At 33.9% G+C, this 20,457-nt stretch overlaps 1 protein-coding gene across 9 annotated transcripts in view; it reads right to left on the bottom strand.

Annotated features, from left to right (window-relative positions):
• The window catches only part of CEP350 (centrosomal protein 350), a 110,358-nt gene that overhangs the window by 15,946 nt on the left and 73,955 nt on the right, over window positions 1-20,457 (bottom strand). For 4 of the 9 annotated variants that reach the window (XM_033092148.1, XM_033092150.1, XM_033092154.1 and 1 more), the window contains exons 29-36: window positions 18,188-18,310; window positions 16,913-17,112; window positions 13,384-13,482; window positions 12,185-12,396; window positions 9,565-9,709; window positions 5,526-5,686; window positions 2,458-2,594; window positions 290-372 (exon numbers count right to left, since the gene is read on the bottom strand). In XM_033092148.1, the coding sequence (XP_032948039.1) occupies window positions 290-372; window positions 2,458-2,594; window positions 5,526-5,686; window positions 9,565-9,709; window positions 12,185-12,396; window positions 13,384-13,482; window positions 16,913-17,112; window positions 18,188-18,310 (1,160 nt within the window). The remainder of the gene's footprint in view (window positions 1-289; window positions 373-2,457; window positions 2,595-5,525; window positions 5,687-9,564; window positions 9,710-12,184; window positions 12,397-13,383; window positions 13,483-16,912; window positions 17,113-18,187; window positions 18,311-20,457) is intronic. The other 5 variants (XM_033092151.1, XM_033092152.1, XM_033092155.1 and 2 more) reach the window with 3 other exon arrangements.

Here is a 20,457-nt window from a genome sequence, read left to right as displayed (position 1 = left end):
GATTAAAGGAGAATTGAGAGATAGGGGACTGAAATCAGCCATTTCAGATTAATGTCTTTATGCCTCAGTTTTTATCACAAATTTAGGACAATAAAAACTGATTCATGTAACTTATGTATAACCAATAAATCACTTTACAGTATAAAAGTAACTTAAAATATCAAATAATCTATTATCTTTAAGAAACTCATTTTTCAATCAAAAAGCTGTGGAGGCAGAATTGTGTAGGCATTTGCACACATCCTCAGTCCTCACAGATACAGCGTCATTATTTCTTCTAGTTACATACCAACATGCTCAGCGATAGACTCCAGGGAGCCTCTGGAACGTTCGGAATCTGTGAGTGATTTCCAATTCTTTGTTGTTTCAGATCTGAAAGTAGAAATCAATGGACATAAATAAATGCATTGCAGATACTATGACAACCAATAACAAAAGCAGTCAATTCTTAGACAACCACTTCTTTCTTCTTCTCCACAGGAGGTGTCCTAACCTTTCCCACTTATATCCAGCCTTTCTGACCCTCATCTCTCTTAGTAGATGATTCTGCCTCTTTTAATGAGAAAGACAGAGGCCATCAGCATGAACTGTCTTGCCTTCAACCTTTCTATCTACAAATTTAGCCTTTCCAACTGCCTTTCCTCCTATATGCTGAGCATCCCTATATACCTAACCCTGACATCTCTGCTGGATAATTCCACTTAGATTAACTACAGGCACCTCAAAACATTTTAAAACCAAAATCATGAGCTTCTCATAAAAGGACACCTGAGGATTATAGCTTTTAGGTTAATGGAACCTTGACTCAACCAACTACTTAAAGAGAAATCTGGGAATCACCCTAGATTTCCTGTTTCTGTATCTAGCACTTTAAATAATCAAATCTACTTCTTAAATATTCCTAAAATCTATCTCCTAGTCTCTATTTTTATTACTACTGATTATTTGAGGCCTGGCTTAGACTACTTTCTCCCTGCTTCTAAACTTACTCCTTTTTAATTCCCTTCATATTGTAGTCAGAAAAGATCTCTACATGCAAATATGATTGTGTCATTTTCTGGTTAAAATCCTTCAGTAGCTTGGTTAATATAAGAACTCTAAAACTGTACAAATGGTATTTTGTGTAGAAATTAAAATAAAATTTATAGTTATAATATAATGGAAAAATGTATATATAACAAAATATAAGCATAAAAAATCCTAGAAGGAAATATATCTAATTGTTGACATTTTCTTTTTTGAGATGGTTGGGTACGACATGATTTACAACTTTTTTTTACTGTTTTTCCAATATTCTAATAGCAATAGTAATAATAACTAATATTAATACATCATGCTAATTATGTGTTAGGCCCTGGTCTAAGTTAAGTCTTTTAACCCCCATAACAAGCTTATTATTTAGGTGTAATTATAGGGATATAAATCTCTATTTAAAAACTGAAGCACAGTTTTTTAAATAACTTGCTCGAAGTTAAATAGCTAGCCGGTACCAGAGCAAAAGTCATATTCAGGTAATACTAAGTTAATTGTAGTGTGCCTGTATTACTTCTGTAACAAACAACAAAATCCCAAAATGTCTTTTTAAAAACCTTCAAAGGCTTCACATCTTTAAAAAAAACCCAGAAACTACTAAGAATGAGTACAAGGTTTTCACAATTTGGTTTTTATTTATCTTTCTAGTTTCCTCCCCAAATCCAGCAACATCCTATTATGTTCCGCTTCTATGATATGCCATGTTCTTGATCGCTTTTGGTCCTTCCTGAACGCCCCTCCCTGTCAGACACCTATTTCTCAGTCCCACTGACCTGCCTAACCCCTACTCATTGTTCAAAATTTAGTTTAAATATTACAACCTGACTTTTTATATACCACATTATATATCCTTACGCTGCTACTTCATATGTTCTGTATCTGCATTTACTGGCTGCATAATATTCTATCCCTGGAAAGGACCATAATTACTGGGCTATTCACCCACTTTTGGACTAAAAATTGCTACCAATGTTTTACTAATAATAGGATGTTTTTGTGATAAACATATTTTTGCAAACAGAGATTTCTGGTAGCCCTATTTTCTTAAGCTAGATTTCCAGAAGTGGATTTACTGAGTCCAAAGTTACACAATGTTTTTGAGTTTTGAAACACTGCCAAATTGCTTTTCAAAAGGTCTACACAAATTTACAATGCTACAATTAGCGATACTGGAGAATACTATTTTCATTGCATTTCATTGCATTGCAGGTTTCAGGATTCAAAACATGTTTAAAAATCTGTACAATATTATACATTTGATTTGTAATTATATCATACGTAACAATTTTACTTCACCGAAACTAAAAATGTAAACCAGTATTTTCAGTCCTACAATTTCAGTTACTTAAGATAGTTTCTATTAAATCTTCCCTTATTCTTTTCTGAAACAAGGCAGGATATAGATAAGTTAAAAAAAATTTCTACCTCTGGAGTTGAAGGGGTTTGATCTTGGGCTTTTCAGAAGCTGAGGGGAGCGTTTTAATCTGAGGTTTGGCTGTTGGCGATGTTTCCAAATCTCGGCTAAGCTCGGCTTCAGTTTTCTTAATGAATTCATCATATGACTAAGTTTAGAAAAATCAGAGGGATCACTATACAGAAATTTTACAAACGATTCTAAATTATAAAATAGTATGTTTTATGATAAAATAGCAAACAGTAAAGAAGATACAATGTAAAATTCTTTCAGCATCAGCATCATTCCCCAGAGCTCTACAAACAGTTACTTATATATCCTTCTTGAAATAGTCTATCTCTAGGAAAGATGTAAAACTGTAATCCTGATATCAATTTGGAAACAATAAAGTCTCAATCTGAAGAATTTTAATACTTAAACGAAGTAATAATTCAGGCCCTGCCACATTAAAAACTTCTTTAGCTGATGATGCAATTATTCTTTAAAGGGAGGCCTAACGCTTTCGTGGTATTTTCAAGAAGTTAGCCATTATGCTGAGTTTCAACAGCAGTAAGTTTTTTAAGGGGTTAGCATTTAGGAATACAAATCCTGAAGGGAGGGAAGGGTGTGGGAGTATAATAGCTCATAATTGCAAATAATGTTTCCTAATTATTAACCATTCTGTAAATAAAACTTCCCTAATTGTTAATTCTAATTTGTATGAAATCTAAGGGAATCCCTCCATCTATTAAATCTCTCCTTAATTTTCTGGGCTAAAATCCCTACATTTACATCTCTCACTATTTGAAACTATAGCTGTTTTGTTCAACATTGTATGTTCAGTACCTTCTCACAGTAGGTTGTCAAGAAATATTACAGAATGAATGAATGAGCAGATAGATGCTACTGCTGCAGATCCCTAAAACTTGGGCTAACATCTCTACTTTCACAACTCTCACCATCCATATTACCTTCCTCTGAATTCTCAATGTTTTAATAAAGCAATTTCTGGTATTAAACATACTACAGCTTGATGGTCTAGCTAGCTAAGTATGTATGCGGACTGTGACTTAGATCTGAAGGCTGTAACTATATGAGCATAGTTCACTTATTAATAAATCTATGATCCAATAAAACCCTAAAGGTTTTGTCGTATCAACTTCTATGATTGTATTTCTCCACATCATATACTATGCTTTTTAAATCCTAAACACAGAACTTTCTTTTGTGTTTATTTAAACCATTTAATGAAATGCTGACTAAAATGGATCCTTACATCACTTCTCTAGAGATCATTCTGGCTGACATATCCATTAATGAACATTTTTGAGCAATGCTATTCAATCTAATAGCATTTCATTTAGCTCTCAACAGCTCATTACCTATATTGTGTTTCCCAGAAAATAAGACCTCGCCGGACAATCAGCTCTAATGCGTCTTTTGGAGCAAAAATATAAGACCTGGTATATTATATTATGTTATGTTATATTTATTATATTATATTATATTATATCCGGTCTTACATTAATTTTTGCTCTGAAAGACACTTTAGAGCTGATTGTCCGGCTAGGTCTTATTTTCAGGGAAACACGGTAGTAGAGCTTTATATCCTGGGCCAATTTAATACAAATCTCTGGGAGTGAGCCTGGATATCTGCATTTCTCAAAAACCTCTTCAGTTAATTCTAATGTGTAGCCAGGCTGAAGACCTATAGGATGAAGTCCAAACTCAGCAGTCTGATTTCTAAGGTCCTGAACATGATCTTTATATTTTAAAAATTTGTTTCCTACTTCTTTCCAACATGAACTTCCCAGTATGGCCTCTGTATCTTAACCACTTCTTAATTCTAAACATCTGTGTAAATTACAATCCCGGCTCCCATCTCTGCGTTAACTGTGTAAATGTCTATTTTCTCCAGCTCTGTTAGCAGGCCTACTTTCTGTGTGGAAGATAGTGTAGTGTAATGGTTTAAGGGCGCAGAGTTTGGAATTAGAGGTAGCTTGAAACCCTAGCTTTACTGCATTTGAGCTAGTGTCTCTGGATATCATCAATCTCACTGAAACTGCTTCCTCATCTGTCAAATGGGGAAAATAATATCCATACCTGTTGTTTTGAGAATAAAATGAAAAATACATATAAAGCTGCATTCATGGCACATAAACAGGCACTGGAATGTTTGATGATTAAATAAATGAGGGACAACATATGTTTGGACAGAAAGTTTGGTTAAACATAACACAGAGCTTTCTAATTCTTAAGAGCACCTGGAATCCCACAATGAAACCAAATGCTTTGAAAATGTGAAACTTCCTGTTACGGGAAGTGTTACGATAGAAGCTGAGTGGTCTTCTCTGGTGATACCATGAGAAGAGATTCTTGTGACAAGCAGAAAGTTCTGACCAATTCTATGATGAACAAGAGGCTATCAGAATGTATGCCAGCAACGGGGAAGAACCAGAGGTGTGCAGGCAGCAGAGGCAAGAGGTCAGAAGGGCCACAAATAGCTCGATGGCAGGAGGAATGGAAAGGGACAAGCAAGAAGCTTTATAAAAATAAAATCAATGGTACCTGGTAACTGAATGGAAAGGCAAAAACAGAATAAGGAAGCTATCAAAACCAGGCTTCTAGCCTGGGGTAGAGTCAGGAGAAAAGTCAACTTTAGAGTTATCATTTAGGAGCCATCCAAATAGTACAAAGAGTCGTACTAATAAGTTGTGTGGCATGAAACATCATTCTGCTAAAAATAAAAAAATTCTTTAAAAAAGGTAGTAATAATTCCAGTAGCTAGAATTATTTATCTAATGCTTAAAAGGGTATGGATATCAATTTTTCTTTCATAGGCTTAATGTTTCTTATTTAGAAAAAAACCTTATTTTAATACTTTAATTCATTTTCATATTTAATATTTTAAAATACAACATTTCTTAAGTATATGTTTAGACAGCCTCATATTCTATTTTTTTAAGAGTTAGGATAAAATGTGGCACTAAACTAATACTGAAAAATCATAATTCGTTACTTTACTCACATTAAAAACATAAGGTGAGGCCTCACCTCTACCTTAGCCTGGACATTAAACCCCTTCCCTCCCATGTCTAACCTCTAACTGTTTGATCAGACTGGCTTCTTGGGCTTTCAGCCTTTCCTTTTGTCGTTTTTTCTGTTCCTTCTTCAACTGGTCCACAACTGATTTTCTTTTGCGCAGCTCATCCTTCAGAGCTCTGATCCTACCTTCAATGTCACTCTGGTCAGATGTAGTTTCTGAAAGACAACAAAATCTTCTATTTAATTTTAACTGAAGAATAAAGTTAACTCAAATTACTATTAATGAAACTCAGCAATGTAATACTGCATTTAAATAAAGTCAATCTAACATTTAAAATTAAGAAATTTGAGCTTCTGAGAAAAATGTTATTAGTGATTTGCATCCCTCCTTTCCCCTCTATTTTTTTGGTGGGGATGGTCCTGTTTATTTTCACTTTCTCAGAGTACTATTTGAAACTGCAAATAAATTTCAAGGTACCCTGTCTTGGTTAAGATAAGCAGATGAAAGTGGAAAACCTTTTCGGCTAGCGAAATTTGGACGTTCTGTAAGAAATTATTTCCTAGTGATAAGATAATCATATTTAACTGTCCTTTCCCTTAGTCACTAATAGATCATTTAATCGTTTTAAAGTCATATTAAAATAAAATTGAAATGCTTCCATTTTAAACTGATTGTGGGTCATCAGCTGATGTATTAATACCACATAAAAGGAGAGAGAACTCATAAAGAAAGATACTCTGCTGTAACCTTTCTTTGGAAGCTCTTAAAATATTTAAAATAACTGAAAGGAAGCTAGTTAAATCTTCTTTTCTTTCCAGGAGTTCATACACATATATGCACACATACACACAAAGTAGATGTCTAGTCACAGCAAAATCATGAAAATGACATTTCATTATTAATAAGTGTCACATACATGCTATGAAAATAGGTATTTAAAGACACTGCTTATATCACCACACATGGAAATTACACAGAATAAAACTGTTCTTTACACCTCCTCCTTGAACCACACAATGATGTCATTTCCAAACAATAGTGTTGAATGAGACATTTAATAACCTTACAATAGAAATACTATTGTGTACAAATCGGAAGACTAGTATATACACTACAACATTACATCATAAATAACCAGGGTTTTTTTCAGGTACTTCAGATTAAATTGCATAAGAACTAGTTACCAATTTATTTAAATGCAAAATGATTATAGTCATTTTTTTCTTGTGTGATCCAAATATATGGATTTGAAATAATGAAATCTAAGTTCAGGTCATTTCTATGTCACTGGCATCAGGTATACCAGGGAAGTTACACCCATTTGATACCAGTAGTGGCATCATACTCAGCCCTTAGCATGGATAAACCTAGTACTTACTGATCAACACTCATTAAATGAAGTAACAAAGGTGATTTTTAGCTTTGGATCTACTGCTGGTAACTGCTATGGTGTTTGACCCTTACCGATTTCTAGAATTGAGTTGAAGATTAAATAAGGTATGTAAAGCATGCAGCACAGTACCTGGAATACTATAAAAGCTCAATAAATGATGGCAGTATTAATACTCACATAAAACAAACATTTTTATGCAGCAGTACTTTAGGTAACGTATTTTTTAGTTTAAAACTGAAAAAGGTGGTGGTGAGGGGAGAGCCACTAAATATCACCCTCATGCTTTCTTTTAATTTCTGAAGAAAATAATTAGTTTCAGGATTCAAAGGTTCTGAACCCTTAATGATAGGTTTTAGCGATTCAATTAATGATTCTAGTACAATTATTGCGGGTAGGACTGCAGACTGAGCTAAAAATTATAATCTTTCTAAAATGAACTATAAAACCATACCTTTGATCTTCTAAAACTATTCTTTTAGCTTGATAAGCTTTATGTGCTTCCGAAACTTGAGGTTTTACTTTGATAAAATTTAATAGGAGACCATTTTAATTTCCTATAAAATTTTACAGGAAACCCACAGACTTAGTCAACTTTCCTCAAAAAAGAATTTAAATTAATACACTTTAAAAACTGCACATGCTAGCAGTGATTTTTCTAATAAAAATATCTTTATCATCTATAGTTGTGAAAATTTAGTAGTAGTTGATGAGAAACTTGGAGTTTTTTAGATAAAAGACCTTGGGAAATGTTTGTATTTTTAAATACTAAAGAAACCAAAAGTGTACAAATGAAGAGTAACTAGAGACTAAATAAAAGTTTATGAGAGTGAGTGAATAGGAATATGTTATATATCTGTCCAAATCTAGTATTACCGTATAGTATTTATCATCAGTAACATCTAATTGTTTTTTTACCCAAGCAACTCTCTAGATGAACATTTTGTCTTTATGGAATTTTCTCTTACAGGGTTATGGGAGGTAGGGGAGAGGGAATGTGGCAGGTAAATGATACTTCAGTTTGTTTAAACACGTCAAGACAGAATAACCTGATGGACAGAATAACAATCAAAAATTAAGTTTCTGATTATTTGGTAATACTGACCATATCAATTTTATTGGTAACAAACTCTATAACTTAAGTGAGAAAGGTATTATATATTCCCATTAGATTAAAATTAGCCACTTTCATAAAAACTACATATCACGATATCATCATGAATAGGTAGATGGCATCTATAGTCTAGAAATCTCAGAGCTATTTTTTTAAACCTATTCTTACTTAAATATGTCTTACTGATAAAACAGGATCTTATAATCATTAATCCTTGGTGTGTAACTCATGTAAGGATGCTTAAGATATTATTTCATCGCTACAGATGGAAAAGATTATCCAATATGGGAAAGAGACTTGAAGAAAAGTAACCAGTAAGTAATAGAACCAAGAATCCCTGTTTCCAAGTATCAACTGTATATCTACTGTCACGTCACTTCACTGGATAACTTCTTGCTAGAGTACATGAAAGCAAATATATAATAATATTAATAATTTTCGAGATACATATGATAGATAACATTCTTCAACTGGCTTGACCCAGTCATCCCATTTCTAAGAATTTATTCCTATTGAAATGTTCAACAAGAATATATATGAAGATGTTTATTACAGTATTATTTGTAAAATTTTGAGAAAATCTGACCACCACTAGGGAAATGGTTAAATAAATTATGGTATTTCTACTCTTTGAGATATTATTGAGTTATTCAAAGACTAAGGGAGATCTATAAATATGGGTGTGGGAAAAATCCCATTATTTACTATTGTTTGAAACATTGAAAACAAAAGAGGTATAGAACAGGATCAAACACCCCCCCCCCGCAAAACAATTTTTTTTTCTTTTTTCTTTACTAAATGCCTACTCTCAAAAGAAAAGTGAAAATGAGCTCAAAAGTCATATACTCAATATGGTACTGATTTTCCTCAGAATCCTACGTAAACCAATGTGCTTCTCAAGGTCAACTCTTTGAACTCGTCTTTCATAAAGTATTACACAGTGTGTTACATTCATAAAGCATTACACAATGTGTTACAGAGATCTGGAGTAGGACAGAGGTCACGGGAGAAGAGACAGGGCCCCCACTGCTATCTGCAATCTAGTCTCTACCTCTCCTCCACGGAGACTTACGCTGTCCTGCTCTACCACCTCCTGTTTCTCCTCATGGTTATCATTAATTCATTCAAGAAATAGCTCATAAATACCTACCATATGCAAGGCAAGGTACTGTTAGGTCCTGGTGCTACAACTGTTAACAAAACATAGACTTTCCTTTCCAGGAGTCTATATGTTCTAGTAGGGGAGATCTGCTGGGGAAAGTTTGGTTATAATTTATACAACAAATTGAAGCACAAAGCGTTATGGAAACACATCAGCAGTGCCTGACAGAAAAAAATTCTACAAATGCCTGATGCATAAATGGCTGCCCATTAACACCAGAGAATATAACAGTTTGTCATATTTCGTGTAATTAGGGATATAATTAATTATCAATGAAAAGCAAAGAATTATGCAGTTTAATCTTGGCAAGAAAAAAGGCTTAACAAGTGCAACAAACGATAACATCATAGCAGCATATGGTTAGACAAACTTATTAAAGATAAATTCAAATCCAGCACAAAGTAAAACAACTCCTCATTAGTCTTACCTGACTGTGTCATAGACAGTGACTCATCTGACCAACTGTAACAGTGTTGATGGGACTTGACAGGCAGGCGACACTGTCCTCCAGTCCTATGGCTTCCTTTGCTGGACTCCTGCTTTGACACAGATGTGCAGCTTTTGGGAGGTGACTGTTCAAACAGAAAACCAAATGGGAACTGTTCTGTGATGTAGTTGTAAATTCTATTTAAAACTTGAGATGTTAAAAGATAATATATACAAAGAATTTAAATAACTCTGACATAAAAAGTGAAAAAATACTTTACAAATGATACAAAGGATAAGACCTCAATCTTTTAAAAGGTACAGAAAAGTTATAAAAAAGCTTTAGAAGATATTTGTAATAAACTAGGAGTGACTATAAGTGGGTATAAGTGATATTTACCCACTTATTCTTTTTAATTTTAAAAATACTAAATTGTGTGTGCAGATATCTCTTCAACATAGTGATTTTGTTTCCTTTGGATATGTACCCAAAAGTGGAAATGCTGGATCGTATTCAACAGACGAATGAATAAAGAAAATGTGGTATATATCATTTGTGACAACATAGATAGACCTTAAGGAAATTATGCTAAGTGAAATAAGCCAGAGAGAGAAAGACAAATATTATACGATCAAACTTATGTATGGAATAAAAAATAAAATTCATAGAACGAGATCAGATTTGTGGTTACCAGAGGCGGGGGACGGGGAGGGGGAAACTGGGTGTAGGTGGTCCAAGGTACAAACTTCCAGTTACAAGATAAGTAAGTCTTGGGGATGTAATAAATGTACAGCATAATGACTATAGTTAACATTGCTGGGTAGTATATTTAAAGGCGCTAAGACGGAAGATCCTAAAAGTTCTCATCATAAGGAAATAAATTTTTTGTAACTATATGTGGTGATGGATGTTAACTAAGTGCAGTACTCATTTCAAAATATGTGTGTCATTTTATGCCCTACATCTTAAACTTACAGTGCTATGTCAATTATATCTCAATAAAACTGAAAAACAATTTTAAAATAAATACTAAGTATGTACTGCTTTTACGGAAGGAAGGAAGGGAGAGAGGGAAGGAGAAAGGGAAGAAAACAGAGCATAAGAAGGCTGCCCGTAAGAGATTATTACAAAGGACATAATTTCTACCCTGATACCAAGAAGTGAGAAGGCCTGATCTGATTCCTAGTTTTCATTGCTTCCTCTCCCTGGGACCCGGGCAAGTTCCCTAGCCTTCGAGGGGGGCTTAAAACAGTACCTATGGAATTGTTGTGAGGACAACCCACATACGGCAAATGGCACACTACCTAGCACTTGGTAAGTAAGCACTCAATAAATACCAGTGTTTATTATAAAAACCACTTTAAGATACACTCATTTCGATTTCCTTGATATATTTTCTTGTGAGACAGAAACTAATTTTTAGTATTTGATAAGATGATGCTATCCTGAACCTCAATAATGACGCTAGGTAGAATCTAATCAATTTATAGGAAGTAATAAAATAATACGATTGTGTCAAAAGGCCCTACTTTAGGTGTAAATTCTTGGAAGGTAGGAATCATGCTACAACTAAATTATCTGTATAACAAGGCTATTATCACATGATAACCAGCAAATCACTAACATGATAATTTAATTATTAGCTTTTTATACTCTAAAAACTCAAGTACACGTACAGAGCATTGAAATGTTTTGCAACATAACATGGAACAGTCTCTCTTCCTTGAATAAAAAATGGTTTTCCTCCAAATCTTTCGGTGCTATAACCCACATGAATCTGACCGCTTTTCCAATAGGGAAATGCAATGCTTTCTTCACATCCACAATAAAAATAAAGACTTTAACAAGGATATTCCATTCTGAATTTAAGTAGATTACTTTTTTAAACATAGAGAGGCTTTAACAATGTTTATGTTCACTTGATATTTGATATTGTTATGTTAATTCCTTTATTACTTTATAAAATCAAGTTATAAAAGAAAAACAGTTAAGTTTCTAGCTTAAATTTTTACCAGATAGATTTTCCTTATGAAGAATAGCATTAAGGACAATGTGGAAAACATTCTTATTCCAATAGTGACCATTATTCTAATTTAGAATTAATAACCACTTCAGATCTGCCTTAAAGAGATGAAACCCTACTTTTATTCTGATTATGAATTATACCGTGTTTTGCTCCAAAAGACGCATCAGAGCTGATGGTCTGGTTAGATCTTACTTTCGGGGAAACACGGTAGAGCAGTAATTAACTAAATTATAGAAAAGACACACTGGTATAGTTTAAGCTCTTGTTTCTATACATTATACGACAAAACAGATTTTAATAAAAACTTATGACGTTCCCACTTATTATCTTTATCAGAGTTTAGCGGTTCCTATCCTCTTGACAGACTATAAAGCATGTAATTTTATAAATGCCACTAAAGCTAAAAATCATGTATTTAAAAATCTTTAGGAGTCAATGAAAAGTGTTATTTCTATTCAAATGTCACATACGGTATGTTACAGGAATGGGTGATAATCAGTGCTGACACTAATAGCGAGAATACAAATGTAAATAATATACCTTTCAGACAGGTTTTTTTCTAAAGCTTTAAGATATAAATAGACATTAACTTACACGTTTACTAGGAGAAGTAGAAGATTCCAGTTCTTGTGAAAAAACCATGTCTTCAGTAAGTACACTATGGTCTGGACTTGCTGGCTGCTCCTGAACGACAGACTCAGATGGTACATATTCACCGGCAGGGCTGCCCAGTTCTTCTGGAATAGAGCTTTCACTGTGTGGATGCGAGTAGGAAGGGAATGGAGATTCTGCTTCACTCGCTATTTCTAGAAAGAGGACAAAAACAAGAAAAAGCACTCAATCTTGGTCAAGGAAGTGTTCAATTGTTACACTTCACATTTGTTTTCAGCATAATTTCACTACTTGTACGTGGATACAGTTTTTAATCCCATCACTGAATCACATTTACTATCTAGTCTGTTAGTCTAAGAATTTTAGCTGATACAACTGAGATCAGATCTCCGTCACATATAATCAGCAACACCGGTGCCTGACAACCTAAGTGTTTGTGTAGACAGAAATCAAATGCCATATAACAACAAAAATGAATGAACTAGAACTGCATGCATCAGTGGAGATACACTATGAATTGTTAAATTAGCACCTTCAGAATTTCTAGCACTGTCTTGCCTCGGGAATTTTCTGTCCATTGTGGCCTCTGATCTTTCCAAGAGAACAGAAATATGTTTGACACTAAACAGAAAATTCTTGACATTATACTTGTATAATCCACTGCTTTCCTTTGTCTCTACAAGCATAATGCCCCACAAAAATTAGGTTATATTCCATTTTGGATCAGTACTGCTAACATTCGATATACTCAATTCTAAACATCACTTAAGATTTTGAGCCTAAAGTCTGTAAAATAAATTTATTTAACATAAGAAATACCTACATCCCAAAGAATATTTTACTTTAATAATAAACAAGGATGGCCTAACGTTTAAAAACACTTCAGTTAAAAACTTTAAACGGTATATTTTTATATTGTATATGTTACGTATAGCCAGAGTGGATGAATGAATTCTAAAATTCCTCAAGAATATTCATCTATTCCAAGATAGAATATGGCTATAACTTAAAATGGTTTAGAAAAAGTTTTCATTTTTAGGTAGTAAGCAACAAAGGACTCCTCTACCTTTCTGCTTTATACCCCTCAACATACATATTTTTGTTTGATAACAGTAACATATACATTCACTTAAAAAATTCAAACAATGTTAAATTGTATAAAGAAAAAAAATGAAAGTCACCTGTATCACTACCTTCTGAGATAACAACCACCAAAGCTTCTTCAATCTGCTGTCTGTGGAAGACTTCGTTTGGGAAGTCTTCATTTTTTTTCCTTTTCCCTTATTTTTTAAATTATAAAAGTAGTACAAGAATGTAGTAAACAACCAACCAACCTTCAAACAGTACAGAAAGATGCAAAGTGATTATTGCACACACTCATCCCCGACCAGTGCCAGCTGCCCAATTTCCACACCTCCGAGGTGAGCCGGTGGCAGTCAAGTATGGTTACTGCGTGTGTCTTCCTAGACCTTTTAGTATATTCCCTTTTTTAAATTTATTTTTTTAAGTTATGGCAAAATACATATAACGTAAAATTTACCATCTTAACCACTTTTAAGTGTACAGGTCAGTGAAATTAAGCACATTCACACTTGTGTGCAACTATCACCACCCACCATCCATCTCCAGAACTTTCACACTTCCCAAACTGAAACTCTGTACTCTTCAATAGCAACACTCCATTCCCCCTCAAATCCCTTGTAACAACGGTTCTACTTTTTCTGTTTCCATGAATTTGGAAAGGCACCTCATATAAGTGGAATCGTACAATATTTGTCCTTTTGAGACTGGTTTATTTCACTTAGCATGATGTCTTCAAGATTCATCCAGGTTGTCACATGTCCACATGTCCATTGTAGGTATGTGCCACATTTTATTTATCCCTTCATCTGTTGATAGACACTTGGGTTGTTTTCATTTTTGGCTCTTGTGAATAATATGCTATAAACATGGGTGTACAAATATCTCTTAGAGAACTTGCTTTCATTCCTTTTCAGTACATAACCGGAAGTGGAACAGCAGTTCTTTGTTCCACCTACATACCAACAGGTTTGATGAGTATTGTAAACGGCTTGAATGATGGATCCTCAAAAGATATGTCTTTGTCTTAACCCCCAGAACCTGTGGATGTAATCTTATTTGGAAAACAGGTCTTTGCAGAGGTAATTAAGGATCTTGTGATGAGATCATTCTGGATTATACAGTTAGGCCAAATCCAATGACAAGTTTCCTTGTGACACAAAAGAGGAGAAGACAGATGTGAAGGAGACTGGAGTTACAAGGAATGCCTGCAGCATAGCCACCAGAAACTGGGAGAAGGAATGAAAGAATTGTCCCCTGGAACCAACAGTCCTGCTAACACCTTGATTTTTGTACTTTTGGCCTCCAGAAGTGATAGAGTACATTTTTTTTAAGCCACCAAATTTGTAGTAATGTATTATGGCAGAACTAGGAAATAAATACAGGTATGCAATGGTACATCTTTATGGTTTTTATGCCCTGATACTAAAGAAGCTGAACATCTTTACATATGTTTATTAACCATTTGGAGTTATTTGTGAAGCGTCTGCTCTTTTGCCTAATTGTAAAACATGGTTGTCATTTTATTTTTCACTCACAGGTGTAGCTTACATTTTCTTGATACTATTCCTCTGTTAGTCAGATGTGTTGCAAATCTCTTGTTTTATTTTATGGTGTATTAATGAATAGAAATTCTTAATTTACTGAAGACAAATTTATCAATCTTCCCCTTAATGGTTTTTGCTTTGCATAACATGTTAAAGAAATCTTGCCTTTTTCTTGGACATAATACTATTCCTATATTATCTTCTAGAAGTTTTAGTTTTAATTGTCATATTTAAGCCTTTCTTTGTCCCTAGAGATGAATCCTTTTTTACTGTCATGTAGGGATCCAACTTCATTTATTTTCCTCCCACAAAAATTTATTGGAGAGTCCCTCCTTTCTTCACTAGTCTGCAAAGTTACCTGTGTCGGAAGTCAAGTTTTGAAATACGCATGGTTCTTTTTCTTGGTCTATCTCTGTGCAAAAAATCATATTGTTTAAATTATTATACTTTTAGAAGTCTTGGTATCTGGTTAAATAAGTGCCTGCATTTTGTGGTTCTTCTTTAGGAGTGTCTTTGCTTTTTGCTCCTTTGCTCTTTCAGATAAGTTTGTGTTTTTTTAAATTCAAGTTTATTGGGGTGACAACTGTTTAGTAAAGTTACATAGATTTTAGGTGTACGATTCTGTAATACATCATCTACATATCACATTGTGTTTTCACCACCCAGAGTCAGTTCTCCTTCCATCACCATAAATTTGATCTCCTTTACCCTCATCTACCACCCCCTCCCCGCTGACCCTCAGGAAACCACTAAACTATTGTCTGTGTCTATGAGTTTTTATTTCTTCATTTGTTTGTTTTGTTCTTTTGTTGTTCATATAAATTTTAAAATAGCTTATTACAGCAATTAAGAAGTACAATAAGGTAATTTCATCACAAATGTGAACAGAGTTTTTATTGTCTATTGTCTGTGTCTATGAGTTTTTATTTCTTCATTTGTTTGTTTTGTTCTTTTGTTTGTTTTGTTGTTCATATAAATTTTAAAATGGCTTATTACAGAAATTAAGCAGCACAATAAGGTAATTTCATCACAAATATGAACACAGTTTTTATATTATAGATCTAACTATGGCAAAGAGGTGGAACAAAACTAAGGTGCTATACAGACCAGCCAGTTAGAGTTAATTAGAAACCCATGACACTGACTGATCTAATATAGTCTGTAACTCTATACTGTGGCCCTGATATTTCTTCTACATCACAGTCGGACATACAACTAACTACATAGGGAGGCAGAGGGGAAGAGATTCTGTAAGGCTGAGAGGCGTCTTCTAAGAAAATTGATGAAAACTTTATTGCTAGAAACAGAGCATAAGGAAAACTATCTGCTCTCGGAAATGACGTCTTAGCATTTTGAGTCACACAAGACTTAGCTTAAATCTTAGCTTTGGCATTTCTTAGTTATATGATTATTCCTTACCTCCATGTTTTTGTTTTTTGTTTTTTTAAAAGATCAGTGTTTCAGCTTCTTTATCTATAAAATAGGGCCAATACCACTTCCTTGAAGTTGTAAGCATTTGTGCTAATTTAAGCACCCAGTGCAGTGTACTTAATGCATATAGCAAGTACTCAATAAACATTATTGATCACTGTCAAAGAAAATGAGCTTTTTAAACACTGTGAAGAAATCTTACTGGGTTTCTAACTTGAATGTATAGATAAGTTCAGGGAGAATTAACATCTTTATGACACTGAATCTGGCTTTCTATTGCTACTTTGATCTAAGATGTTTTTTATTACAAATGCTTTTTAGATTTTATCAAGTACCTTCTCTGAATCAATTGAGATGACATGTAATTTTTCTCCTTTAAGTAATTCACTATATTATCAATTTTTTAATATGTGTTAAACTCCAGTTGGGCATGCAATAACCCATTTCCATTTCATGGAATTTTACCCATTTCTTCTAAGTTTTCAAGTACATTAACATAAACTTATTCACAATATTCTCTTAACTTTCCAACTTCTGTAGCATTTGTAGATATATCACCTTTTTCATCCTTAATCATTCACATTTTTAAAAATGATGAAGTAAATCTTTCGTTACATTAGGCTGCAGTTTGAATAGAGTTAGTATTCATTACCTTTCTGTTCTGTTCTCTGGTCGTCCAGTTCTTTCTTAGGAGTTTTAGGTTTTATTAATTCTTTGTCCCAGGCAGCCAAAGCTTGTTTTTCCATTTGACGAATTTCTGCTTCCTCTGCATCTAAACGTCGCTTCCACTCTAGTAGCTCTTCTGCATGTTGTCGCCGCTGCATTAGTTTTTGCTCCCGCTTTGTCAGAAACCTGTGGTCATACCAGGAAGCACAGTGAGAGAATGAATCCATAGGCAGGAATCACTGGGAGCTCTGTCACTCATTACCTTATCAACAAGCTGCGTTAAAAAGGGCATTCATACTACTCTGAAAAGTTTGAGATAATAGAAGCTTTTAGGAGTGAACTTATTCAGAAAATGAATTTATGTTTTACTTGTAGTTGTAAGAGTAGCAAAGGAAAAATAGTAAATTCAGAAAAAGAAGTCTTCAGAACATCTGGAAACCATGACTGATAATACTTAACTTATATATTTATTTATCATTGGTGATTCTTTTCATAACAGAAGATATAAGGAATTTATTGTGAAGGCTCAGGTCAGAAAACACACAAACCCAAAACAACAAAGACCAAAACAACAACAAAAAACAAACCCCAAAGCCCCCAAACAAGCAAGCAAACAAAAACAAGTTCATATCCCTTTCTGACTTATTTTCAAATCCAGTCTGGTTTTGCTTCAGGTATAGTGAGTTTGGTACCCATTACATAAGAGATGCAATGTCAGGTGATAATCTATTTTCCATGGAGAGAACACTGAGCACCAGAGTCAGATGCCTTATGCATATAAACATTATTTATTGGAGTAAAAGGATGTACTGAAAGCCTTAAATTTCTCAATTGAAACCCACCTTTGAAATTAAATAGCGCAATATATCTTAGCCCCAAAGGGTTGGGAACAATTACTGATTTATGGAACGTTATTTGAGGAGTGAAAAAGCTACTATTAAACTCTCCTGAAACGTAGGTGCCACAGCTAAATAAAAGGTGGGTTGCTCATATTAGATCTGTAGTGGTAGCTAATCAACAAAAATGCACCCATGCGTCCAACAAACCCTTAATAAAAAGCATAAGAACTGTCACTCCATTTCTTGAACAATCAGCAAGGCAAATTAATGTAGAAACAAAAAGGTAAAACCTATGGGACATTTGACAAGAGGCCTCTAGACTGCTAGGAAAAAAAAAAAAGCAAGGAAAACAAAGCAAACAAAACAAACAGAAAGAACAGAGCATGCTCTATCAAAGAGTGCACTGAAAAAGGTGCGGTTACCTGACCAACTGGTTGTAGATATACAGCTGGAATTTGGGATGAAGGTTGGGAAAACAGACACTGAGAGAGGCCCAGTGATGAGACGTAAAGACAGAGAAGAAGTAGTGAACAGGAGAGCAGTGTCTACAAAATAAGGAGGAAGATTTTAAAACAAAGAGTTCAAGAGGCAGAAAGATGAAAAAGGGAAAGCATAAGAGCTGAGTAAAGAACTTTTCATATGTTTCCTGAATAACATTATAAGCTACTCAATTAAATCAAGTGTTATAGTCTGGGTGATATATAAAACATGTACTTTTTACAGCTCTTACCATGGTTTCTGAATAAATGTGCCTTCCTTCTCAGATGTTGCTTAATCATCATCTCATCTATACTTTCAGATAAATTTACTTGTTTGTGAGTAAAGCAATGAAAAGTACAGTGTGGGGCTAAATAAGTTTCCCCAAAAGCTTTAACACAGAGTACAACAATTATGGCTGTGAACCAAATATGTCAGCAAGTCTATGGACATGGAATCCTGAGCACAAGTGATTTTTATATCTGTACCTTGTCATATATTTTAAGCTTGAAATTAAATTTTAAAGCACCACATTTGCTTTACTTAACCTTACCATCATGATCTAGCTTGAAAATAATATAATTTAGAAAATCAATTTATAGTAAAAAATACCTTGTTCATCTCTACAAAGTAAAACTTACTGCTAACAGGACCTAGTTATTGGAGGTTATCTTGCTTTATAAAGGCCCACTTAAACAATAATATTGAAATACAATACCCATTCTATATAATATCAGGACACATAATTAAGAATAAACTAAGCTAGTCCCAGTAAATACTGCCAGTAGTTAAAAAAGAAAGAAAGAAATCATGCTGTGGACAGCTCAATCATAAGGTTAAAGATAAGAAAACTACGTATGTTCAAGTTATAAAAGTAGCAAAACCCCACCAGTTTCTCTTCTTTTTAAATAGTAGAGAGATCATTATATACATAAAAGGATAAGTAAGTCTAGTCATAGTTGGGAAAGGTGAATTCTCTTTGACAGAGCATGCTTCTGTTCACATGCACACAACAATAACTTGTAAGTCAAGGCAACATTTGTCGCCTTGGAAGGGCAAGGAATAATACCGATTTATGTCACAGAAGTGAGAAAATCTAGGTATAAATCCAGCTACTCATTTGGATTCTTAAAAATGTGTAAAATCTTGCCTGCACATGTATCTTTAGATAACACACTATCTCAATGTCTGTTTCCCCACATACAACTTAATATTTTACCTCCCCTTCATTTATACACACACACGCACACGCACACGCACGCACACACGTATCTGGATTGCCTTGATTTTCTGCACCAACGTTTAAGAAAAAACAGTTTTGCCAAATTTTAGTAAGACACTGCAATCTTCCTTGCCATTCTTTAAAAATGTATAATACACGTATTTTGATGCCAATTATCAAAATATTACGCAAAAACAAATGTACTTAGTAAAAGGTCCAAAAAAACTATTCATAACATTCAAATATCACCCACCCTCTTAAGAGTATAACCGCTAAATGCATGCATGACCTAGTATAAAAAGTAGAATCATATTGGAACATGTGAAATAAACAGTAAAAAGATACAATTAAAAAATTTTTTTTATCCAGCCCAATAAAAAGGATAATAATTTTCTCTATTAGAACAAGTACTGATCTTTTATTTTTCATTTATAAAGATAAGGCATAGCTGAAAGCTCTAGGTTAAAAATGAACAACAAAATAAATGGCTCATAGAAAAAGAAAAAAGCATTTAAGAAATAGTATAAGAAAAATATTACTTAAAGTTAGAACTTCTTCCCAGAACCTATGTTCCTTATTTAATATATGTATATTCTAGAAATACAGTGCCCTTTAAAAGCTGAGTAAAGTTGAGATAAAAGAAGGAGTATTTCACACTCGTTAACAATCCTTCAAGATGCTGCACAAGAAAGAAATAAAATTTGTGCATGATGGAGATATATTCATAAATGCCTACTAACAGAAAATGCTACTAATATACTTTATGGTTGGTGTCAAGGCACTCCCTCCCCCACAAGGCCTCTGATGGTAACAGAACACCGGACTAGGTAGGATTAGATATATAATAAACTGAATCTAGCATGAAAATCACATTCCTATAATGTTTAATCTTAAGAAATTCATGAAAAATTAATTCATTTTTAAAATTACACTTTCACACTCTAAACTTGAGCTGTGCAGCTATTCAACTCCAGCAATCAGCCAATGGGCACT

Source organism: Rhinolophus ferrumequinum, chromosome 22 (genome assembly GCF_004115265.2).
Source record: "Rhinolophus ferrumequinum isolate MPI-CBG mRhiFer1 chromosome 22, mRhiFer1_v1.p, whole genome shotgun sequence".
Classification (NCBI taxonomy): domain Eukaryota; kingdom Metazoa; phylum Chordata; class Mammalia; order Chiroptera; family Rhinolophidae; genus Rhinolophus; species Rhinolophus ferrumequinum.
This window is presented reverse-complemented; position numbering and strand designations above follow the sequence as displayed.